The sequence below is a fragment of the Uranotaenia lowii genome, chromosome 2, assembly GCF_029784155.1.
Source record: "Uranotaenia lowii strain MFRU-FL chromosome 2, ASM2978415v1, whole genome shotgun sequence".
In the NCBI taxonomy this organism is placed as follows: Eukaryota; Metazoa; Arthropoda; class Insecta; order Diptera; family Culicidae; genus Uranotaenia; species Uranotaenia lowii.
This window is the reverse complement of record NC_073692.1, coordinates 181,883,912-181,909,677: the sequence shown is the minus strand read 5'-3', so window position 1 is coordinate 181,909,677 and position 25,766 is coordinate 181,883,912. Positions and strand designations below refer to the sequence as shown.

At 41.0% G+C, this 25,766-nt stretch overlaps 2 protein-coding genes across 3 annotated transcripts in view; one reads left to right on the top strand and one right to left on the bottom strand.

Moving 5' to 3' along the window:
• The window catches only part of LOC129747999 (leptin receptor gene-related protein), a 156,376-nt gene that overhangs the window by 77,348 nt on the left and 53,262 nt on the right, over window positions 1–25,766 (top strand). The gene's annotated exons all lie outside the window — the stretch shown is intronic.
• LOC129747998 (uncharacterized) overlaps window positions 1,277–25,766 on the bottom strand; it is a 29,293-nt gene continuing 4,803 nt past the window's right edge. Inside the window, exons 4-6 of one of the 2 annotated variants that reach the window (XM_055742448.1) lie at window positions 2,298–2,650; window positions 1,714–2,241; window positions 1,277–1,487 (exon numbers count right to left, since the gene is read on the bottom strand). In XM_055742448.1, the coding sequence (XP_055598423.1) occupies window positions 2,304–2,650 (347 nt within the window). In that variant the 3' untranslated portion in view covers window positions 1,277–1,487; window positions 1,714–2,241; window positions 2,298–2,303. The remainder of the gene's footprint in view (window positions 1,488–1,713; window positions 2,242–2,297; window positions 2,651–25,766) is intronic. The other variant, XM_055742449.1, reaches the window with a different exon arrangement.

The window sequence follows — 25,766 nt, the reverse complement described above, 5'->3', positions numbered from 1 at the left end:
AGAGCAATCTGTCAATCGGATTTTTTTTTCGGCGCGTAGAAGTTTCTTGACATTCTCTTAGAAGCTGAATAGCGTTCTCTACAGCCACCTAAACGAACTTGAAAGTAGCTTTAAGAACTTAAATTTTGGGCTGATTAGCATTCTCTTCAGACACAAACGAGAGCTGATTAAGCTTCTATGGAACCTTTTTAAGGGAATTCTGGTTGCTTGGGAAAGTTTCATGAAGGTTTTTGAAGTCATACATGAATTATAAGCCTTTTAAATAAGCTCTTTTTCATGAAAAATTGCTATTTTGATAAATTTTTTTTTAAATGATTAATTCTCATACAAAAGAGAATAAGATTGATCAACATTCAAATGAGATATAAAGCAATTATTTTATAAAATGACAAAATCTCCATAGAGATAAAAGTAGGAATAAAGATAGCTTCTTAAGATCTTCTTATTTGAAAATGTTCAAGTGTTTTTAAGTAAAAACCTTTCAGCTCGTTTAATGAAGCTGCAATGACTGAAGGACATATTTGAAAGATTTTCTATGTTGAACCAATGAATTCAAATTGAGAATAAAGTTCGATTTTTTGCAGTTTAAGTCAGTAAACTTTGTGAAAGTTTTCCAAGAAAAAAAGCGGGACATTTCGAGGAAAAAGCGGGACGGCGGGACATTCAACAAAAAAGCGGGACATGTCCCGCTTTTGCGGGACGGATGGCAACCCTACTATAGGCTCGTTACCTGTATCCTATTTCATCCCAGACAGGAAAAATCGCCCGAAATCGGCCCGATTTTTGTCCGTTCATCTGCTCGATCGGTCCGAAATCGTATAAGAAATCGGGCCGAATTTAGTAGAAAATCGTGCGAAAATGAAACACTTTTTCGGGCGACGATAAGTTTTTTCAACCAGTTCGAGCAGATTGAATGTCAAAACAAGCGGACCGTTTTCCAACCAAATCTGAACGGTTTTCGAACCGTTTCTGGGCCGATTGCCATCGTCCCTCCGAAATAAGGGATCGATTTCGGGCAGAAACCGAACGGTTTTTCGAACCGTTTCTGGGCCGATTGCCAGCGAAAAAACGGCCCGATTTTCGACCGAAACCGAATGATTTCTCGAACCGTTTCCGGGCCGATTGCCATAGCGTCCACCCGAAAAAAAGAACCGATTTCGGACCGAAACCGAAAGGTTTTTTTAGGCCGTTTCTGGACCGATTAGCATGGTTGCCATTCATTTAGGTTTTTCGGTTTGTTAACAAAAAGCTAGAGACTTTTAATTCATTTGTTTTTTATTTTTCAGTTTTTTGCTTCTAATTTATTTTTTGTTACCTCTTCTGCTACAAGACATTGCGATGTCTGAGGCAAGCTTCTTCTTTTTAAGCAATTCGTCCATATTCAGGTGTTGATTAAATCCTTGGGATGACAACCACATTATGCAAAATCCATCTTCGGGGTACAATGTTGTGAAGAGATGGTTTGAAGGTTGTTCGAGTTTTCCAAACTTGACGTGAATTCGCCATCATCAGAAGGCAGCATGAAAAGAAATACAAAAAGACAAAAGAGAAAAAAAGAAAAGAAAAATAGGATGTAAGTTCATATCAATTTGACTAATTCAGATTGAATAAAATTTAAAATAAAACTTTTGGGAACAGAATTCTTAAATTAAGATTAAATCATCGTTGAAACAAATTTCAAGATCAAATAAGATCTTTTAAAAACCTACTCACCTCCTTCTCATGCCGTGCAGCAGCGTCGATTTCCTCCGCTGGAGTCCGTTCCCGATCTTCGGAGCTCTTGGAAAACCGCTCCCCGGCCGGTTCCATGCTGTTCTCTCGCAGCAGATTGTCGATGTTACCGAAAATGCTGCTATTTCGTTCGACTTCGTAACCACTACTATTACAACTGCTAGGGCTGTAGCCATGACCGGTGACAATCGTAGCCGGCGGCGCGGAGGAACTATCGGAGTTAGGCGTGGAAGCCGCCGATGAAAATGACGATGATGATGGCAAATGCTGCTGACGAGGACGCTGGTTGGAAGTTGTAATCCATCGGAGGAATATCTCCTGGATGCTGGGCCATGTTCCTGACCTGGGAGGTATGAATTTCAGCAGCCGTTTCCCGAGGAACCGGCAGGAGCCAGGGGACTTGCGGATTTCATTCGCAAAATATTGGCCACATTAAAATTGTTAACGCTAAATCCGAGCCGACACGTCAGAAAACTAGTGTCACGTTTCAACCAAGATTGAAGGCATGAGCTAAAAAACAAAAAAAAATCATTTAAAATATTTAAACTTAAATAGATTATACTTACCCCAATTTACTTATGAAACAAATGCGAACAGGGCAGCTTCCGGGCGGTTTCCATCTTCTCCCAGCATATGGCACAGTTGTCAGAATTCTGCTTCAGATCTTCGGCTGTCGCTAGGGGACAGCTCTTTTCCATGGGGTTTAGCACCCACAGGTAGTTACGGTGCTTGAACTTCCTTTGGATCTCGTTGATCAGACAGCGCAACTGCATGATGATCACAAGGCTGGCCAACGAAAGGAACACATTGGCCCACAGCAGCATGTGCAGATGATGAACAAAGTCAACGACCAGGGCGGCCACCTCGAACGAAAGTTCTATGTAGTATGCCACTGGGCCACGCTTGTCCCATGGAATTGCTGCAAAAAAAGGAACACAAAAAGAGTTGTTAAAGATCAGTTACCAACGGATAAAATCTATCAGCCAATGTTTGTTTCAAATACTATGTAAATAAATAATAATTAAGTTTCAAATTGTTTGTTTGTTGTTGAATTATAGATACTTTAAAGGAAATTTCAAATTATTGGAATTAGCTTTTGTGCCTTTTCAATTATTTGGAATTGAAATAACGTTCTATAATAAGCATTGTTTAAACAGTAAATTTTTTGTAAAATCTATGTCCATGAAAATTTATTTCTCTAAAAATTTGTTCATCCAGAAGCTTAATGTACGAATCAAAGATGAGATGGAAGAAAAGTACATCCATTTATAGACATTTTCAATATGTTTAGGAAAATTAACTAGATAATCTTCGTGATCGTTAACTTTAAGAATGTGTAAACATATTATTAAAGAACTCATAGATACTTCTATTTGATATGCTTTAGAAAATTCAATAAATGACGAAGGTTGTTATATTATTTTTACTATTCGTATCGGTCATTTTTTTAATGTATGATTCTTTATAGTAAATGATAAAATTTTAAACCGCATACATTCGCTAAATTAATTGAGCAACAATGTTTTGGTAGCTTAATACAGCAAAAACTAATTACTTAGAACTTTATACAAATGACCTGTAGTTTTGAATGAATCATTAAACTTGATTGATGAAAAATAAGCATTATCAAATATAACCTCAAATGAAAACTGAAGGTATTGTGTATGTATATGTGTATGTATTGTGTGTGTGTTTGTGTTCGCGGGTAAGTCTGTGATTAAAACTGGACAAAGTCTAAAAAACTGGAAGTACATGTCGCTCATTTTGTCGACAACGTGGCGCATTCAATGAATCTGGAGGCGTTCTTAATAATCCGCTTTGCACAGTTGAAGACAACGAAAATTTTTGTCATGGTCTGAAAAAAAGAAAGTAAGTTAGAGAAACGCATTTTCTTATCAAAATTACGACATCGTCTGTTAAAGAATGGAAAGTATTCAAAAGTGTTGAATGTACGAGGGTTTTCTTCGCTGGGGAGTTACGGAAAGGCGAGAAATCGCAGCGCTTTGTAATGGTTATTCCTGCTCTACCCCGGGCAGAGCCCATACCCATCTCTTTTTTTTTTGTAATTTCTTTATTTGACACGGCTCATACCTTTAGGCTTTAAGGAGCCAAACTCGTTTTGTTTGATTACAATTGTGTGCTTATATCTAGTTCACTTTTTTAAGAAAAGATAGAAGATAGATAGGGAAATGTGAAAATAAAAAGAATTATAGACGAAGATCAATAGCTTTTAGGAAAAGATATATTTCGAACATGTAGTCCAAGTCTATCAGAGCCAGCACATCTCTCACTGGAACATAGGGTGGTTTTCCTCGGGCCCTAAGGGAGTCTATAAAATTCGTTCTGGCGACAAGATGGACCTCGCACGACCAAACAATATGCTCGATGTCATGGTAACCTTGGCCACAACTACACAAATTGCTGCCAGCAATATCAAAACGATAGAGTACCGCGTCTAAGGAACAATGATTGGACATGAGACGGGAAAATATACGAATAAAATCCCGACTCAAGTTCAATCTATTAAACCATGGTTTAAGGCTAACCTTTGGGATAATCGAGTGGAACCACCGACCCTGATCATCCTCGTCCCATTTGCGCTGCCAGTTGACAAGAGAGTTTCTTCGAGCCAAATAGTAAAATTCGCTGAAGACGATTTCACGTTGATACGTGTCGCCTTCCATCGCTCCCACCTTTGCCAGAGAGTCTGCCTTCTCATTGCCCACTATCGAGCAATGAGAGGGAACCCAAACAAAGGTGATGGTAAAGCGACGTTTTGATAAAGCACTCAAATTATTTCGTATCTTCTCGAGGAAGTACGGCGAGTGCTTTCCCGGTTTTATCGAATGGATTGCTTCAACAGAGCTCAGACTATCCGTTACAATATAGTAGTGTCCATCTGGCCGTGATGCGATACTGTCCAAAGCCCAGTGAATAGCTGCTAACTCCGCTACATATACAGAGCATGGTGGCTGAAGACTGTGAGAGGCGCTAGATATTTCGTTGAACACTCCAAATCCTGTTGTTTCCTCTATAAGAGATCCATCGGTAAAGTACATTTTATCAGCATCGACGTGTCTATATTTAGCTTCGAAAATTCTTGGAATCAGAAGAGGGCGATGCGAGACCGGGATTCCACGAATTTCCTGCTGCATAGACAAATCAAACTGGACAGAAGAATGATCGTAGTCTGGGCTACAAACACGAGTTGGAGAATACGAAGAAGGGTTTACCTGCATTGACATGAGGACATGGTATATAGACATAAATCTAGTATGAAGATTTTGCTCAAGTAACCTTTCGAAATTCACAATCACCAATGGGTTCATGACCTCACACCTGATGAGGAACCGGAGTGATAGTAAATTGAATCGATCTTTAAGAGGAAGTATTCCTGCCAAAACTTCGAGACTCATGTTATGCGTTGAGGGCATACAGCCCAGAGCGATGCGGAGGCAGCGGTATTGGATACGCTCGAGTTTGATGAGGTGAGATTTGGCAGCTGACTGGAAGCAGAAGCTACCATATTCCATCACTGAGAGAATGGTTGTTCGATACAATTTTAAAAGATCTTCTGGATGGGCTCCCCACCAGGTGCCAGTGATTGATCGAAGAAAATTGATTCTTTGTTGGCATTTTCCTTTCAGATACTCAATATGGGCTCTCCAGGTACATTTGGAATCAAACCAAACCCCAAGATACTTAAAACATCTCGATTGAGTGATCGTTCTGCCTAGGAGTTGAAGCTTAGGTTGAGCAGGTCTATGTTTTTTAGAGAAAACAACCATCTCCGTTTTCTGTGGGGAAAACTCAATCCCAAGCCCCAAAGCCCAGGAAGACAATCTGTCTAAAGTATCTTGTAAAGGTCTGTGCAGATGAGACACGGAGGATCCTGTTACAGACACCACGCCGTCATTTGCAAGTTGTCTTAGAGTGCAGCCTTCAGAGAGACAACTGTCGATGTCACTTACGTAAAAGTTGTACAAAAGTGGACTCAAACATGAACCCTGCGGAAGTCCCATGTAAGAGATTCTTCTAACTGCAATATCTCCGTGAGCAAAGTTCAGATGTTTCTCACAAAGCAAGCTGTATAAGATGTTGTTCAATAGAGGAGGCAGACCCCGGGAGTGCAACTTGTCTGACAAAACCTCTATTGATACTGCATCAAAAGCTCCCTTTATGTCTAGAAACACCGAAGCCATTTGCTCACGTTTTGCGTACGCCATTTGTATCTCTGAAGACAGCAAAGCAAGACAATCGTTTGTCCCTTTGCCCCTTCGAAACCCAAATTGAGTATCTGAAAGGAGACCATTTGCTTCTACCCATTTATCCAAACGAAACAAAATCATCTTTTTTTTTTTTTTTTAATTTTTGTAGCGGCCCACCGCACTCCCCCACACCAAAAGGCTCAATTGAGCCCCCTGGTAATGGACGCTACTGTTCTCAGCATGTCTGGCAGCAATGAATAATAAAAGTTAACGCGAGCAAATTTTAATCATGCTGAGAACACAAAATTGTTTAATGTCGTGCGAGGAAATGTATTATTTAACTAAATTGACAACAATATGAATCTCAATGGAAAATAATTTCCTTTGAAGAGATTCATTATACTATATTTACTATTACACTAATTATATTTACTAATTTTATCAAGTTATGTTCAATAATTTAATAAGATAAAAATACAAACTACAATTTTTTAAAGAATAATAATATTAGAAATTAACGCTACAAATATGCAAAAGGTAAGCAAAACAAAGACTGGTTGATGATCGACTGTTTTAATGGTTCAATTTTTCTTTCAAAAGCTGTATCACTTTGGTTTTGAACATGGAACGATTGGTTATGTTTTTAATATCAGTTGGTAAGGTGTTGTATTTAGTAGGTCCAATAAACGAAATTCTTTTTTGCCCTAATGATGTTGTGGATCGGCTTCGTTGCAAGAAATCTGACTGGCGAGTGTTATGAGTTCGCAACCCCGTAGTAAAATGGAGGTTTTGAATATTTTCAGTTGAGTGTAGATTATCATAGATATATATAACAGTTTGCAAATCACAGAGTTCAGATATTGGAAGAACGTTATGCGTTCTTAAAGAGTATAGCTGAAAGGTAGGGAATAACAAAGGGAGTTTTAAGATGTTTTTCAAGCATCTATTCTGGAGCGTTTGAAGTTTCTGTAAGTGAGACAAAGAAGCTCTTCCCCATATCATAACAAGGTAGTTCAAATGAGAGTGAATAAACGCAAAATAAAATTTAAAGAGAACATGTTGGGGAACAAAATTTCTCAGTTTCCAAAGAACACCGCAAAGAGGAGTAATTTTTTTTTCCAGGTGTTCAATTTGACGATTCCATGAAAGAGTTTCATCTAAGTAAATTCCTAAGTATTTGAAACAACTAACTCTCTCAATCGTATTACCATTCATAGCTGGGTCATTAGTACGAGGCAGTTTTTTATGTGAAGAACGAAACAACATGTATTTGGTTTTTGTATAATTAAGTGAAAGTAGGTTTGAATTGAAATATTTTGAAAGCAGTTTTAGGTCGTCTTCAATGTGCTGAATTATAATATCAGGTGAAGTTTCTGAATAAAAAATTGCTGTATCATCGGCAAATAAACGTGCTGTGCCTTTAAGTTGAAGGTTACATAAATCATTTACATATGGCCGGGATTCGACCAGACCGAACTGAACGCCAATTTGAAAAAAAATGAGTTATCTATGGCAGCGGATGCGAAACATGATAAACTACCTGTCCAATGAAAATCAGAACATTTTTCCTATTTTTTCTGATTTTATTAGAAAATTTCAATGTTGTAGACAGTGGAAATGGCAAAAATGCGTTGCGCCAAAGTGAACTGAGAGCCACCTTAGAGGTAAAGACAAAAAGTCTGTTTTGGTCATGAAAACTAATTTTGTGCGAAATAATCTTATGTGTGTTGGTTTTTCCGATTCAAAACAGTTCTTCGGCTCACCTCGAACTAATTTCTGATAAATTAAATTATAAAAAACGTTCCCGTGGCTAAAAACTTTATATTTCGGATTGTAAGCATTTGTTAAAATTTCGCTCCGCTAGACTGAACCGAATCCCTTGAGTATTGTATTCCAATTTACTCAAGAGGATGTTAGAATTTTTAACATTTAACGATGAAAGATACTTTATTTTATTGCTTACTGTCGTTCAGAACGCAACCGGTAAGTAACAATCAAAGATATTCCGGACTTCAAAAGTGCGAAATTTGTATGGCTCGGTTCACTCTGGCTCAACGAAAAAAAACATTTTCCAAGCATCACCCATACTCGTTGGGTGCTGCTCGTAAAGCGCCTATTAGTAGGCTCCTTCGTTTAGAACAAATTGCCAGTCAAATGATAGCGCATGGTAATTTTTCAAACATTTTAGTTCGACCAGAGTGAACTGGGTGCAAACATATTGCTATAAAAATTCAGTTTACGGCTTATTGTGTAATCAGAAATCGACCAGTATATGCTCGTCAGCTTTTTAAGAGTCTGAATGTGATGGTAAAATGATTAAATGAGATATCTTATAAAATGGTATCAATTGGTAGGGCTGTGAACTTTGAATTCGATTTTTTCGAAATCAAGTTCATGGCGTTCAGTTCGGTCTGGTCGAATCGCGACCATATAAGAGGAAAAGTAATGGCCCGATATTACTCCCTTGTGGTACACCGATATCAATATTTCTTAATTCGCTTCTTGTATTTTCAATAGCCACAAACTGCTTGCGATCTTCTAGGTAGCTACGAAGGATATTATTTGCTGTTCCTCTTATCCCGTATTTATGCAATTTGGACAATAATATGTCATGATTTAGAGTGTCGAAAGCTTTTTTGAGATCCAAAAACAATGCCCCAACAACATTTTTTGACTCTATTTTACATATGATAGATTCCACTAATTCTGAGATGGCAATTTGAGTGCTCGAGCCTGATCTAAATCCATATTGCAGTTTATAGAGTATATTGTTCTGATTTAGAAAGTCTACAATCCTATTAACAAGAAGCTTCTCGAACACTTTACTAAAAACGCTTAAGGTCGAGATAGGACGATAGTTATTGACGTCAAGCGAATCGCCAGCCTTAAAAACAGGGATAACTTTCGCAATTTTTAGACAGTTCGGGAAAACTCCTGACTCTAATATTTGGTTAAAATATTGTGTGAGTATGTACGAGAATGTTTCATGGTTGTTTTTTAGGACATTAACAGGGAAGCCATCTGGTCCATGACCCTTTTTATTTTTAAGTGAAAAAATAACTAATCGAACCTCGTTTACATTAGCGGGTCGTAAGAAGATTGTATTTTCTACCTGTGCGATATGAGACAAATGATCATTTTCAGTGTCTATTGGAATCTCTTTAGCCAGGTTCTTTCCAATTGTGGAAAAATGTTTGTTAAATTTCTCACAAATCTGTGTACTATTGGTTATAACACCTCTTTCATCTTAAAAGGTTGATTGAGGAAGTCGTTTTAGATTTACCTAAGAGCGTATTTATGTTTTTGCAGAGCTTAGAATGCGGAGAATTATTTAATAAGCGCTCGTAATAGAGCCTTTTACATTCTTGTTTTTTTGCACTCACTTTTTTATTTAAATGAATTAACATCTCTTTCAAATTGTTATCATTAGGATGCTTTTTTGATCGTTTTAAATAATTATCTTTTATTTTGATGAGTGTCCACAGGTCAAATGTCATCCACGGACAGCAATTACCTTTAAGTTTTACCCTTTTATTAAGTGTACGAGTAGAAACTTTCACAAAGCGATTGTAAGTTGATGTGATTTCTTGTAGGCCTTCATCAACACTTTCTGGTAGTTGAATACTGTTTAAATAATTCACAAATAAGCTGTTTAGTTTAGCGTAGTCAACTATCTCTTTTCTTAGAATTGTTACATTTTTATCACCTAATAAATTGAAGGACGTGAGTATTTGTAGATGGTCACTAACATCAGAAAAGATTGTATCATTTTTCAATCGATCAATTTGCGTATACAAGACAACATCGCTATTGGACGGTACGAATTCGCATCGGACGCTGGTTTTCCGGGCTTTTGGATAGCGATAACTCTTACTTGTCTCCACTCTTGGGGAACAATGTTGTTCTCCAAGAATTGATTAAATAAATTTAACAAGCGAAATTTGGCGGCGTCCGGAAGGTTTTTCAACAAGTTAAATTTGATTTTATCAATTCCCGGAGCTGAATTGTTGCAAGAGAGAAGGGCAAGTGAAAATTCGACCATCGAAAAGCTGGAATCCAGACCACACCTATCAGGAGGCACGTTCCGGATTATTTTTTGCACAGGTGTGGAATCTGGACAGACTTTCCGTGCGAAGTTGAATATCCATCTATGTGAATGTTCCTCATTTTCATTTGTAGAAGATCGATTACGCATGCTTCGTGCAACTTTCCACAAGGTACTCAGGGATGTTTCCCGTGATAAACCGCCTACAAAATTCCGCCAATACGCCTTCTTTTTCCCTTTGATCAATTTTTTAAACTGATTTTCGAGGGTAACATAGGTTTCAAAAAGGACGAGAGTTCCATGTTTTCGAAAATCTTTAAATGCTTTCGATTTGTCCTTATAAAGCTTGGAACATTGCTGGTCCCACCATGGATTAGGAGGCCTTCTAGGAATAGATGAATTTGGGATCGGTTTTGTTTGAGCGCAAAGTGCACTTTCATGTATCATACGTGAAAGAAAGTTATACTCCTCTAAAGGGGGTAAAACATTCATAGAATCGATGGATTTTGTTATTTCGTCCGAGTACTTTTTCCAGTCGATGTGTCTTGTAAGGTCATATACCATATTTGTTGAATTTGAAGAGCTGGCCCCATTGTTGATTGTAATTTTGATTGGTAAGTGGTCACTACCATTGGGATCAGGGATTACCTTCCACTGGCAATCCAATGATAGTGAATTTGAGCAGAGTGAGAGGTCAGTTGCGCTTGGTCTTGCAGGAGGTTTAGGTACTCGTGTTTTTTCACCCGTGTTCAAAATTGTGAAATTGAAACTATCACAAATGTCATAAATAAGAGTAGAACGACTATCGTCAATTTGTTCTCCCCAGACAGTTCCATGTGAATTGAAGTCACCCAGGATCAACCTTGGCTCAGGAAGCACTAAGCACAGGTCCTCTAGGTGACTTCGATCCACTGCAACTCTATGAGGCCAGTACAAACTGACAACACATAAGTCCTTACCTCTTATAGTTGTATGACATGCAACAGCTTCAATTCCTCCTGATAAAGGGAGGTGGATTCTATAAAAGGAGTGGCGCTTATTGATCCCCAAAAGCACCCCTCCATAAGAATCGTTGCGATCCAAACGGATAATATTAAAATCGTGGAATGAGATGTTTGATTGAGAAGAAAGCCATGTTTCAGAAAGGGCAAAAATATCGCAACTAGTTTCATGAAGAAGAAATTTGAACGGATCCAGTTTAGAAATGATACTACGACAATTCCACTGTAAAACAGTGATATCTCCGACCTCTGGGCGTAAATTAGCCATCGAGAGAGATAAACACTGAAATGAGGGGCCAAGTTTGCATCAATTGCTTTAAAAATGTCTTCACTATTGGAAGCATTGTGATTACAATGCCTCTTATTGATTCTGATACGTTGAAAAACGAAAAAAATCCATTCAGAATATCCGACAACTTGAAAAGTCCAGATTGGGAGGTTGATTCTGGTGAAGCTACGTTGGGCTTGAAGCCACTAGAAGTTCCTGCTACTTCGGGTTTATACTGAGGTGTAATATTCATTTGGAATCCAGGAGGAGATGGTTTTTCTTTCTGTACAGTTGGCGCTTTTTGTCTTTCGACGACTGGAGGGCTTAACGTGACTATTTTTTTTGGAATTCTGGTGTTCTTAGGAGCTGGTTTTGGACGTTTTCGGGAATTAGCAGTAAACACTACTGGAAGTTCTTCATCGGCTGTGTCCGTGTCCACATTGTCAACTGGCAATACAGCAAAAATGTTACTCGAATGAGTTTGGATCGGAGGCGCCGCGCCCTTTAAAATGGCGGCATAAGACCGCCTTGACCGTTCCTTTAAAGAGCGCTTTTGGTTATCCCAGCGACTCTTAAATGCCTCACACGAAGAGATTTCATGGGGTGAGCCCCCGCAATAGACACATTTCTGTTCTATTGCTGAGCACGCTCCATCCCCATGATTCTCCCCGCATTTGGGGCACCGCCGCTTGTTGCAGCAGTGCGACGCAGTGTGCCCCAACTTAATGCAATTTTTGCAATCCATTGGGCGAGGCACAAAGAGTCGCACGGGTAGCCTTAAAACTCCGTTAATCAAAACGTAGTGAGGGAGGGCGGTACCCGCAAAGGTCACACGAAGTGATGCCGAAGGGGAGTACTTTTTAACTCCATTTACGACGGTGGCAGTTTGGAGTTGGCGACAATCCAAGATATCGACCGAAGTCGAATCAAGGTTCCTAAACTTACCAACGCCGTTGGATTTAACGTACTCCGCCTCTAGGCTCATCTCAGTGATCACGCCATCGATCTCTACGTTTCGAGACGGGATGTAGACGAGATATTCTAGGTTTATGAATTTGCTGGCCACAATCTCATTTGCGGCTTTCCAGTTAGCCACTACAACGCGCAGCTTGTTCGGACGCAATTTCGTAACACTGGTTACAGAGGGCCACCTCGCCAGATCTTTGGTGATCTGTACCACATTTAGCTGTTTACCATTCGCTTTGGGCCGGATGAAAACCACCCATGGCCCAGAGGAAGATGAGCCCTCTGTATATTGTCGGAGCCGGGTGACTCTACTCTCGACTGAGGATGATGCAACATTGTCATCCATCCGAGAACAATTTGCATCTGAAGGACCAGCATCCGCCGAATCCTCCAGATGCTCCTCATCTTCATAGGTGATATTCGCATCACCCCCAGTTGGAGGGTATAATCCCCCGCCTTCGCTCATATTTCTCAACGGGAACACGAATGCTCTCCGTGTTGAAAATATAAGCGAAGCACAAAATTATCGAAATATATAAAAAGGGAAATATGATAGAAAAAGAAAAAGTGAAAAAAGAAATAAAAAAGAACTCACAATTGTTTTAGCACTTATTAGAGTGGTATTTTTTCCAGTGTATACACAGCAAATTTTTTTTTTGCTGGAAACCAGCAAAATTTTGCTGGTTTTTGTCCCGCTGACTTTCCAGCAAAATTTCCAGCAATTTAAATTGCTGGAAAAAACAGCAAACTTTAATGCTGGTTTCCAGCAATTCAAATTGCTGGAAAATCAGCAATCCAGATTGCTGGAAACCAGCTTTTTCTTTCAAAACAACCGGCCGTATTTAGTATCAAATTTATATTTGAATTCAAAATTAAATTGAGAATATTGGCTGTGCATATAATTAGCAATAAAAACAATTATTTTCTCCCATTTTTTCAATAAGGGATTTATTTATCTCGAGAAACACAATTTTTTACAAATTTCTATCATCGACTCTGGGGTGGCAGCTTTGTGCCAAGGTGTTGATCATCCGCCACCTGTAAAAAGTTAAAGAGGTTGTATTTGAGACACGACCGCAAAGTTAACGTAGAATTACGCAAGCTATAAAATAGTGAAAATAGTGACTTTAGTGACCAAATGATGAAAAAAGTGACTTTTTAGTGACTGACCCAAAAAAAGTGACCAAGTCACTAAAAAGTGACTCGCTACCAGCCCTGGTATAGTAAATAATAGCTACTATTACTAACTAATAGCATCGTACAACCCTACCAAGTTAGCGATTTTAATTCTAAAATACCTGGCAACAGCGGCAGAAATTTGATTAAATTTTCATATTGATCCTAGTATTTTCTTTATACAGCCACAAAACCAGTAAATCGTTTTGCTTTATTAAAATGTCGGTCACTGGTAGGTATCAGCAGCCTGCCATCCAATATGATGGGATGCTAAATTATTAATTTGAAACATATTTCAAGGCATCAAACTCTTCTAAAATTATTCTTTGGCCCTGAAAAGGGGCTTTTAAATATAAAACCCAATGAATACGTCTGGGCATCATTGTTTCCCACTAGGTACACGGGCAAGATAAAATCCTTGCATGCAGATACACAAGCAATATCATTACACGTTCGGAAAGTTCTGGAAACACAAATCTATCGGGCCACGAAGCAAATGCTGGAAGGGGTACAGGCTGGGAAGCAGGTGATGGGCGATGCGGTTTCTGGACTCCTCCGGTGGTTGGAACGATCTTCACTGGTCAAAAACCGAAATTTGCTTTCAACCGTCCCGGACGGAACGACTTTGAACCAACATTAATGGTCGGACTATCGTCCGCTCGTGAGGAGACCCATTTGCAAAGTGAACGCTGTTTTTTTTTTTTTTTTTTTTTTTTTTTTTTTTTGCCAGGAATTTACCACGTCGTGGCATTCTTCCCTTTTCCTGTCGTTTATTAAGTTTATTATACAAAATTACGGTAGCCTTAAAATTACATATACTATTGTACAAGGTCAAGGATCGTTTCTTGTTGTAGATTCTAATTGTTTCCGGTGACGGCACGCATGTCCGGCTCTGGGGTGGAACAAATTGTTTCATCGGCAATCAAGTCCAGATGTGTCAGGAAACAGATTGTTTTCTTGCGGTACGTAGGTCCGGCTTTAAGTGGCTTACTGTCCTGATGGCATTCAATTCCGGATATAGGGGAAACAAATTGTTCAACGGCATTCATGACCGAATCTTTGGGAAACAAATTCGGATAACGGTAATCTAGTCCGGATAATTAAACAACAAGACTAAATTTGGGATAGGAGTTTGGTGTTCTTAAGGAAGGTAACTAGTTTCTTCTCCTCATCAGGGCAATTTGACAGGATTTGACGCAGACTGTCGGCCAAACCGCAATGAGATCTTTGCATATCATATACTTGACAGTTCACTAGGATGTGCTTTACTGTTAGAGGACAGTTACAGGCGGGGCAGATAGGAGGGTCCTCTCTATTGAGAAGATAAGAATGAGTTATTCGGGTGTGGCCTATACGAAGCCGAGTGAGCGCTATCCTTTCTACAGGATTGATACGATCGGTCCATTTAAGTGAGCTGTTTTTGACCTCTCGTAGTTTAGCTGTTCGATTGCTTGCCCAGTTATCTTCCCAGGCATGGGACAGCCAGTTGCAGATGTTACGATAGGCATCTTGTTGTGGTATGGGGGTTGGTAGCGGATCTAGACTTGTACCGGTGGAGGCGAGACGGTCGGCGGACTCATTGCCGGGAATGCCCGCGTGTCCTGGTATCCAAACGAGAGTAGCATTCCTGTTCAAGGCTTCGTGGGCTATTGATGAGATCCAGGGGTGCTTGATGTTCCCAGCTTGAACGGCTTTCAACACGCTGGCAGAGTCTGAAAAGATAACTGGAGTAATTGATAGATTTGGGAGGTTTAATAAAGCGTTTAATATGGCATATGCTTCGGCACTGAAAACGGAGCATTGTGATGACAGACAAATACTACGTTCGGTCATAGGATCAGTAATCCCGCACCCAACTCTGCCGTCGGCAGTTTTGGAGCCGTCGGTGAAGATGTGGAAGTTGGACGAGTATTTTTCGTTGATTAGACTGTGGTAATATGGCAGCACAGTAAGAGGATGTTGGCCCGCTTTTATTTTGAGTGACAGAGAAAAGTCAATCCGAGGAACTTTTTCAGTCCAGTATCTGAAGGGAGTCGTTCTTCTCTGACAGATGTTTGGAAGAGAAGAATTAGTTATCTCTTGAAGTAAAGTGTTAGTGCGGGATATTAGAGGGGAGTCCTCATTACCGCCGATCGCGAGCCAACGTAGTGATTTGGAAGTTAGTAATTTAGCAATAAGGTATTTAAATGGACTCTGTCCACTTTCTGCCATAATTGAGACAATTGGACTGGTGACAAATGCGGAGCCAATTATTCGGATGCATCTGTTGTACAGAGGTTCAATTTTCTGGTGGAGAAAGGGACCACATCTGCTCACCAAGCCTAGGCCATAAAGAGTCGATGGGAGTAACCATCCATGTAGGAATCGAAGTAGGGAATCGCGGTTGGCATGGCTGGGGGTTTTGCTAAGGATACTTAGAATGTTAATTTTGTTGATAGCGTTTTTCCTAATCTGGTTAAGGTGGGTTTTAAAATTTAAACGGTCATCGATCCAGACACCCAACAGTCTGGTAGAGTGAACCAGAGGAATGATTTGGTTATTCATTTTTATGGGAGGAAGCTTAGTCAGCTTTTTCTGTTAGGACCTAGGTGTAGCAGTTTAGATTTACCGGGTGAGAACTGGAAACCCACCGTGGGAGCCCAGCTTGCAACCAAGTCAACCGCACTTTGCAACCTTTTACGCGTGAGACGGGCGAAAGGGGAGATCGAGATCAGCAAAATATCGTCGGCATAAACGAGTATTTTGATGTTATCAGGAATTACTTTGAATATGGAGTTGATGGCTATCAGAAAAAGTGTGGGGGAGATAACGGACCCTTGTGGGACCCCGGTTGTTACTGATTTTGGACTGGAAAGAGTAGAATTAACAAGGACTTGAATAGAACGGTTCGAGAGGAAGCTATGAATGTATTGGAAAAGTTGACCTTCGATTCCCCAGTCGCTTAAGGTGCGTAGGATTGTGGTAGGGTCAACGCTATCAAATGCTTTAGTTAAGTCAAGTGATAAAAGCTCTATATGTTGGTTGCGGTTTAAGGCGTCATCTAGGATTGATTCAAGCTTGCAGAAGTAGTCATCAGTGGAACGACCAGGTCGAAAGGCGAACTGTCGGTTGTCTAAGAGCGAGTTTTGATCGAGAATTGTGCTCAAGCGATGGTTGACTATTCTTTCCATAATTTTTCCAGAACAATCCAGAAGGGTTATGGGGCGATAATTGTCAATGTTATTTGAGTCTTTGTGTGGCTTTGGAATAGGTATTACAAGACCTCGCTTCCAGATATCGGGAATAGACCCTTCGTTCCATATTTTATTGATTATTTCCAAAAGAGTCGTTTTAGCAGAAAGGGACAGGTTTTTGAGGAAGGGAAATCCGATGTCGTCAAGCCCGGAAGAATGTCCTTTGACTTTGTTGAGGGCAGAGAAGAGTTCTTGAGGGGAGAGGTCTGAATTGTATGGGCAGAGGATTGGGTTAGAGGAAGGACAAGAGAGTGATGGGTGGAAAGTGGGTGATTGAGTTTGGATAGGGTCGGTGGGGATGGACTGAATGGTAGTGTTTGAGGAGAAGTGTAAACTGAAGGCTTCGGCAAGGAGAGAGGGATCGTTGGTGAATTGTTGGTTTAGGAGTACGTGAAACTGATTTTTCCTATGTTCCCCATTTAGGGTTTTTATTTTACTCCAAAGCACTTTGGAAGGTGTATTAGGGTGGATCTCTTCTGTAAATTTAGCCCAACATTCATTTTTAGCAGAACGAATAGTAGATCTTGCGAAAGATCTGGCTTTTTGAAAAGCAATAAGTGCGTTTTGCTTTTCTGGGTGATCTGGAGGAAGGCGCCTGAGAATTCTTAGTGCCTTTCTTCTGCTTTTAACGGCGTCTCGAGCCTCGGGACCCCACCATGGGACTGCGGATTTACCAGGAGTACCGCTTGTGCGGGGTATGAATTTATGACCAGCATCAAGGAGGATATCATTAAAGCTGTGTATAGAATTTGGCTGATTCAAAGAGAGAAGGTCGTCAACATGGATTTGAAATTCTGGCCAGTTGGCTTCTTGATATCGCCAGCGGGGCCTGGTAGAGGATATTGGTGAAGGATGTTCGAGATTAACTATGATGGGAAAATGGTCACTACCACCGTTATCAGTGAGAGCTTCCCACTTGAATTTTGGTCCTAGGGTCCACGATACAACGCTAAGATCGATGGCTGAAGTATTCCCGGTGCGGGGACATAGGCGTGTGGGAGATCCATCATTGAGGAAGCTGAGACAGTTGGATAGGGCAAAATTTTCGATGAAACTGCCTTTTCGATCAGTAATTCTGCTTCCCCACTCTGTAGAGTGAGCGTTGAAATCACCTAACAATAATATGGGAGTAGGGATTTGTGGTATGAGGTCATCCATTCCTTTAGCGAAGTCTTGAAATGAGAGGGAAGGAGATGCGTAAACGGAGACAACTGAAATTTTAATTGGAGCTTCAAGACGGACACAAGCTACGTTGAGGGTTGATTGGATATTAATAGGTGTGTAGGGAAAACCATTTTTTATTCCAAGGCAAACGCCTCTGCAGTAAGGGTTTGAAGGTACGTTGTGGGTAAGAAACTGATATTGTTTGATAGCATTTAGATGAGTAGTTGTATGTGGGAGTAGAGTTTCTTGAAATGCTAATATGATGGGCGAATATTTTGAGATTAAAAGTTGAATTTCGGGTAAACGTGTTTTAAAGCCAAAGATGTTCCACTGAATGGCGAAGGCTGTAGTATTTTTGTGTGTAGGTCTATTGCAACTATTTGTGGCCATGACTTATGGTGGAATATGATGGACTGAGAATTTAACATCAGTGGAAAAAGGAAGAAGATTGGATAAACTTACCGATGTGTAGATGGGGGGGTGGTGGAGCTGAATACCTTTTCTATGGAACCTGAGGGTCTGGGCTGGCTGGTGAATTCGGGTATTTCTGGTTTCTGGACCGTTCGGGGTATGGGCTTCTTTTTGTTGATCGGTGAAATGGATTCGGGGGAATCAGCACCTCTTCCGCGCTTTGGGGTAGATGTTAGACTTGTGGAGTGGTCGGTAGTGTCCATCGATGTTGTGCTGTTGGTATCGGTTAGTGTTGAATCGGAGTCGTCGTTTCCTAGGTTGTTGCGGTTTTCTAGATTGGCAATTTTGGTCTGGAGTTCCAAGTTGATCTTGACCAGTTCGGCTATTTTCTTTTCTAGCGATTGAACAGTTGTTACGTTGTTGGATGAAGTGTTTTTGGCGTTGTCCATTCGTGCTTGAAGTCTTGATTGAGTGTTCAGACGAGCTCTGTACTCCTTAGCAGCTTCGGAGTGGCTGATGCCTTGGTCGGTGCGGATCCGGATGATGGTTTGCTCCTCCTTGTATCTTGGACAGGATTTGTTTGTAGTGGAATGGTTGCCCAAACAGTTGTTGCAATGAGGTGGATTGGAACATTCCTGATGAATTGTAGTTTCCCCACAATTGTTGCAGATAGGTTGGTTGGGACATTTCGTTTTGGTGTGGCCGAACTTTCCACATAGTAGACACTGCATAGGACGCGAGTAGTATGGACGAGTAGCTACGCGCAAATAGCCAAACCATACGTGAGCTGGGGGAACGGTGCCGCTGAACGTAAGCACCATGGTGTTGGTCGGCATGGTTTTTCCATCAACTTTGCGAGAGAACCGGTAAACTTTAACCACTTTCTGATCTTCAAGGAATTTGCAAATCTCTTCATCTTTAAGATCGGCTACTTCACGGCAAGAGACGACGCTTTGGCAGGTGTTTTTGGTGGGGTGCGGTTCTACGATGACTGGAGTTCCGTCGGTGAGCTTTTTCATTTGAAGAAGCTTGTCCACTTGTTGTTTGCTTCGGACACGTAGAAGAAAAGTTTTTCCTCCTTCTGCCGGGCTGACTCCATCGATGCGGCCCGCAGTTTGGTCGATTGATTTGGCAATCACGAAAGGGTTGGTGGTAAGTTTAGTTTCGCTAGCAGCCTTCAGATTGAGGTATTGTACCTCTCCGTACTTGTCGAAGGGGTCCATCCAACTTGGAATGGATCTTGAGTTCCGATTGGAAGAACCCGGAGGTTCCCCCCAGGGCGAAAAAGATTCCGCCATTTGGCGGGGGAGATTTCTCAATTTTCAGCAGCGATTCGATTTTTCGGTTCAAAGGAAACACTAGATAAATTACTATAAACAGAGCAACTGCGTATTAAATTACAAAACAATCACAATTCAGAACACTTTTTCAAACGTCTAAACGAGAGCGAAAACAAGAGCATCCGCTCTGCTTGAAGGTTGAAGGAAACTTGATTCAGTGAACGCTGTTTTTGTTGTCGCCGCTTTTATAAACTTTTTACTCATGCAGTTTTCTATAGTCGCGCAGGTAGCCCAACAGTTGACACGAGAGATTTTTTCGCGGTTTGTTTTCGACGTTGTTCGGTTTAGTTCGGCTTTCACTAGCTCGACAGATATAAAAACAAGCCCTTCTCAGTCGGCAAGGTTTAGAACAATTTCGGTTTTTGACCAGTGAAGACCGTTCCAACCACAGGAGGAGTCCACAAACCGCATCGCCCATCACCTGCTTCCCAGCCTGTACCCTTCCAGCATTTGCTTCGTGCTCAGATAGATTTGTGTTTCCAGAACTTTCCGAACGTGTAATGATATTGCTTGTGTATCTGCATCCAAGGATTTTAACTTGCTCGTGTACCTAGTGGGAAACAATGATGCCCAGACGCATTCATTGGGTTTTATATTTAAAAGGCTCTTTTCAGGGCCAAAGAATAATTTTAGAAAAGTTTGATGCCTTGAAATATGTTTCAAATTAATAATTAAGCATCCCATCATATTGGATGGCCGGCTGCTGATACCTACCAGTGACCGACATTTTAAAAAAGCAAAACGATTTACTGGTTTTGTGGCTGTATCAAGAAAATACTAGGATCAATATGAAATTTTAATCAAATTTCTGCCGCTGTTGCCAGGTATTTTAGAATTAAAATCGCTAACTTGGTAGGGTTGTACGATGTGTGAGAGTGTGGCGGAAGTGTGCATGTAGTTAGCGAATTTCGTTACATCTAATCTTAGAAACCTCGTAAAAAGCAATCTTAATAATAAAAATAATCGGTGAACTATAAATGCTGGCTTGCGGGTGGATCATACCTGATAATAAGAAAAACGAGTTCAAAATACAAAACTTTGAAGTCGGAACAATTAGTGTACTCGAATTGGAGAAAATTTGCGTCATATATACAAAACAAGGCACCTGGCATTGAAAATATTTTCATTGTCTGTTTTGGCGCGCCAATAAACTTCGATGCAAAAAATCAACGGCGATAAAAAAATTTTAAGTGTCAAGCTCAGATCATAGTAGGGTATTTTGGTTTCGGCAGTTTTTTTTTATTTGTTGTAGTTGTTGTCGTTTTTCCAAAGTCTGTCACTTGAACAAAATGGAAAAAATTTAACTAACCATCCAAAATAACCTAGCTGACAGTGCTGGGCACTTAAAATTTTGTTATTCGCCGTTGTTGTCGCACAAACATTAGGTAGGAAAAATACTGCTAACGAAGCAGTAGCCACTTTAGATGCTTGCCCTCGGGCAGCAGGTTTCTTGCGACAAACGACTCATGAATGCTCCTGGCAGCCTTCCTTTCCACCATCTGCTGGCTTTGCTGATGCCTTGTAGGAAGCTTTTGGTTTCTTTTTCTTGCCTGTGGAAGCGGCTGCAAGAGCCGGACGAGCAACCTAGAACGACAGCATCACACAAATAATTGAACACGACTGAAACTTAGCTATTTTTTTTTTTTTTTTTCCGGGAATTTAACACAACGGTCATTCTTCCCAATTCCTGTTGTGTCCGTTTGGTTTTTTTTTTTTTTTTTTTTTTTTTTTTTTTTTTTTTTTTTTTTTTTTTTTTTTTAATACATATATAGAGAAAGAGAAATGATAGTTTCAAAAAGAGAAAATCTAATGGTTTGGTAGGTACTGTGGGTTTCTTTAACTTTTTTTTTTTTTTTTTTTTTTTTTTTTTTTCTTTATGATAGGAAAGGGAAAAACAGAACACAAGAATGCTGTCTGGTGGGGTTTTACTGTAGAGAGTGGACTAGCAAGACCAGAAGGGTTGTTAAAGTTAAAGGGGCTGTTGAGAATATGAGCAGGGGTTTTTATTTTTTATTTTTTTTTTTTTATTTATTTTTTTTTTTTTTTTAATACAAACACAGAGAAAGAGAAATGATAGTACCGAAAGGGAAGATATTGCACGTTCTTTTTTTTTTTTTTTTTTCAAATATTTATAGGAAAGAGAAAGATAGCATGAGCACAAGTGTGGCGGAGAAACGACCCAAAGAAGCAGAGTAGAGAGGTTGTTGGAGAAAGGGGCAGATTGGGGGAAGGGGGGTTGAGTAGGCAGAGCCTATATTTGATTAAGCAGGCCGGAGTTTCGTAAAAATTCGATTAGCCTGTCTTCTTCAACTGTGCAATTCGACAGAACTTGGCGGAGGCTATTGCCCAGTCCAAGAATGGCTCTTTGGTCAGAGTATATCAGGCAGTCGATAAGAATGTGTCGTACCGAGATGGTACAGTGGCAGGCAGGGCATTCGGGTGGCTCTTCCCTATCCAAGAGAAAGGAATGGGTCAGTCTAGTGTGGCCGATCCGGAGACGGGTCAATGCGATTCTTTCTCGAGGATTGTCACGATCAAGCCATTTTTGGGGGTGGTTCTTAACTTCGCGCAGTTTTGCAGATCGACTTGATTCCCAATTACGTTCCCAAGCGAGGATCAATTGACGGTAGATGTACCGGTAGGCGTCTTGTTGTGGGATTGGAATGCTAATTGGAGTCATGTTGGTACCGATCAGGGCCAGACGATCCGCGGCTTCGTTCCCAGGTATGCCGGCATGTCCCGGGATCCAGACCAGGGTGGCTTTCCTCTTCAATGCCTCTTCGGATATGGATGAGATCCAGGGATGTTTGATGTTACCTCCTGATATGGCATTCAGCACGCTCGCAGAATCAGAAAAGATAGTAATCGGATTATTAGTGTGGGTATTTTGAAGGGCATTTAATAGGGCAAAAGCTTCAGAACTGAAGACGGAGCATTGGGTGGGAAGACCTATACTTCTGTTATCATTCGGATCATATATGCCACTGCCAACCCTCCCGTCTTCAGTTTTGGAACCGTCGGTAAAAATATGGAGACCAGAGGGGTATTTACATTCGACAAGTTGGTAGAAATGTGGTAGGACAATTGATGAGTGTTGGCCAGCCTTGAGTTTACGGGATAATGAGAGATCTACAGTAGGAATTGTTTCGGTCCAATACCGGAAAGCTGTTTTTCTTCTTGGAGAGATATTTGGTAGGGGGAAGTTGATAAGGTCTAGAAGCAATGTGTCAGTACGGTGGATCATGGGAGAATCTTTATTCCCACCGATGGCAAGCCAACGCAAGCTCTTTGCTGTCAGGTGTTTGGCTACTAAGTAGTTAAAGGGAATCTGTCCAGATTCAGCCATAAGGGATTGGATTGGGCTGGTAACAAAGGCGGATCCAGCAGTTCGGATACATCGATTGTAGATTGGCTCAAGTTTTTTATGTAGTAGCGGACCTGCTCGACTTATGAAGCCAAGACCATAGAGAGTGGATGGAAGTAGCCATCCGTGAATGAACCTGAACAGAGATTCTCGGTTTGCCAGGCTGGGAGAACTGCTAAGTATGCGTAGTATGTTGATCTTGTTTGTAGCATTCTTTCTGATTTGGTCAAGATGGAATCTAAAACTAAGTCGATCGTCAATCCAAACCCCCAGAAGACGGAAATGGTGGACCAGGGGAATAACTTTGTCATCCATTTTGATAGGGGGAATTTTCTTCAGTTTCTTCCTGTTAGGTCCAAGGTGATGCAGTTTTGATTTTTCAGGGGAAAACTGGAATCCCACGGAAGGAGCCCATCTGGCGACGTTGTCTAGGGCTAGTTGCAACCTTTTACGAGTTAGTCGAGCAAAGGGAGAGAAGGTAATCAGCAGAATATCGTCTGCATAAAGGAGTATTCTTGTACTGTCATGTATGTTTTTGAAAATGGAGTTAATGGCAATAAGGAAAAGGGTCGGAGCAATTACAGACCCCTGTGGAACTCCTAAGTGGGTGGGTTTGGGACTAGATAGGGTAGCGTTGACAAGAACCTGGATAGTTCGGTTGGAAAGAAAACTTTGAATGTAGTGAAACATACGGCCGTCAATATTCCATTCGCGTAAGGAGTTGAGAATTGTTCGGGGCTCTACACGATCGAAAGCTTTCGATAGATCGAGTGAAAGTAGTTCAATGTGTTGGTGTTCATTCAGGGACTTATCAAGAATATTTTCCAGTAGGCAGAAATAATCGTCTGTAGATCGGCCAGGGCGGAACGCGTATTGACGACTATCCAAGAGTTGATTTTCATCTAAGATGGTGTTTAGTCGGTGATTTACCATCCTCTCCATAATCTTTCCAGTGCAGTCAAGCAGGGTGATGGGTCGATAGTTGTCGATATTACAAGGATCTTTATGCGGTTTGGGAATAGGAATGATCAGGCCACGTTTCCAATTATCGGGGATACAACCGTCATGCCAGATTTTGTTGATGATATTAAGGAATGTGTTTTTGGCTAAGGAAGACAGGTTTTTTAAGAACGGATACCCGATATCGTCGGGACCAGAAGAATGACCTTTAACCTTTTGTAGGGCAGCATGGAGTTCTTTAGAGCTGAAGTCGGTGTTGTAATACTGGGTTGGAGATTGTTCGGAGGGAGTGAGAGAAGGGAGCAGGTTTATATTGGATGAAAGGGGGTTTGCAGAGGAATTGGGATCGGAAAGACTAGGTGGGATTGAAAAGTGTTGGCTGAAGGCTTCGACTAGGAGAGACGGATCATTCGTGTAGTGTCGATTTAGGAGCAGGTGAAATTGGTTTTTCCGAGGTTCCCCATTGAGTACTTTTAGTTTGTTCCATAAGACTTTGGAGGGGGTGTTGGGGTTAACCTCTTCGGTAAATTTTTGCCAACAATTGGCTTTGGCTGTGCGAATTTCTATCCTTGCTGCGGACCTGGCGATTTTAAAGGCTTCAAGGGCACTTTCTTTTAGAGGGTGATCGTTGGGTATTCTTTTAAGTGTTCGAAGAGCCTTCCTTCTTTTTTTAATGGCTTCTCGAACCTCTGGGCCCCACCAAGGGACAGCTATTTTACCAGGAGTTCCTTTAGTGCGGGGGATAAACTTGGTGCCGGCTTCAATAAGGATTTCGTTAAAAGAGCAGATAGAGTCAGTAGGATTAATGGATAGAAGGTAATCGACATGTTCTTGAAAGCCTGACCAGTCGGCTTCTTCATAACGCCATCTAGGCCTTGTGGCTGCAGTTGGGGTAGGGTGAATAATTTTTATTGCAATTGGAAAGTGGTCACTTCCACCGTTGTCTTCGAGGACATGCCATTGGAATTTTGGACAGTGAGACCATGAAACGAGGCTTAGATCAAGAGCTGAAGAGTTTCCTGTACGTGGACATAAACGTGTGTGGGAGCCGTCATTTAATATGGTTAGACCATTAGCTTGGGCAAAGTCTTCTAAGAAACGACCTCGACGGTCGATAATTCTGCCCCCCCATTCGGTGGAATGAGCGTTAAAGTCTCCTAAAAGAATAATGGGTGTGGGTATTTGGGGAATGAGGTCCTCGAGACCCTTGGTAAAGTCTTGGTAAGAGATAGATGGTGATGCGTAGCAAGACACAACTGATATGTTCAAAGGCGCCTGCAGGCGTACACAGATGATGTTGAGATTGGTTTGAATTGAGATGGGAGAAAAAGGAAAGCCGTTCTTAATCCCAATACCGACACCCCTACTAGGGGAATTTAGGGGATCTTTATGTGTAAGGAGCTGATAACCTTTAATTGTGTTGAGGGGGATGGAAGAGTGAGGAATCAGTGTTTCTTGGAGGGCAAAGATAATAGGGGAATATTTTGCAGCTAGCAATTGAATTTCTGATATGCGTGCTTTCAATCCATAAATGTTCCACTGAATAGCAAAATAACTGGTAGATTTGTGCGTTGGATTATTTGGGGCCATGAGATTTGAAAGGCAAGAGTTGCGAATGAAGTTAGGAAGTATGGGGACTCAGTGGAAAATTAAAAACTTTGGACTTACCGCTTGTTGGGAAGTGGTGTAGGTGGACTTACGCTTCTGGAAGTTTCGGGTTGAGGGTTGGGTGACCGGTTTTTGGACTTCTTCACTGGGGAGTTCGTTCCGGGAGATTCAGTTCCTCTTCCGCGTTTTGGTGTAGAGTTGAGCGAGGGTGAGCTATCGTTGGTATCCATCGAAGATTCACTGTTGGATTCGGTGAGAGTGCAGTCGGATTCGTAGCAGGAGTTGTTCTTT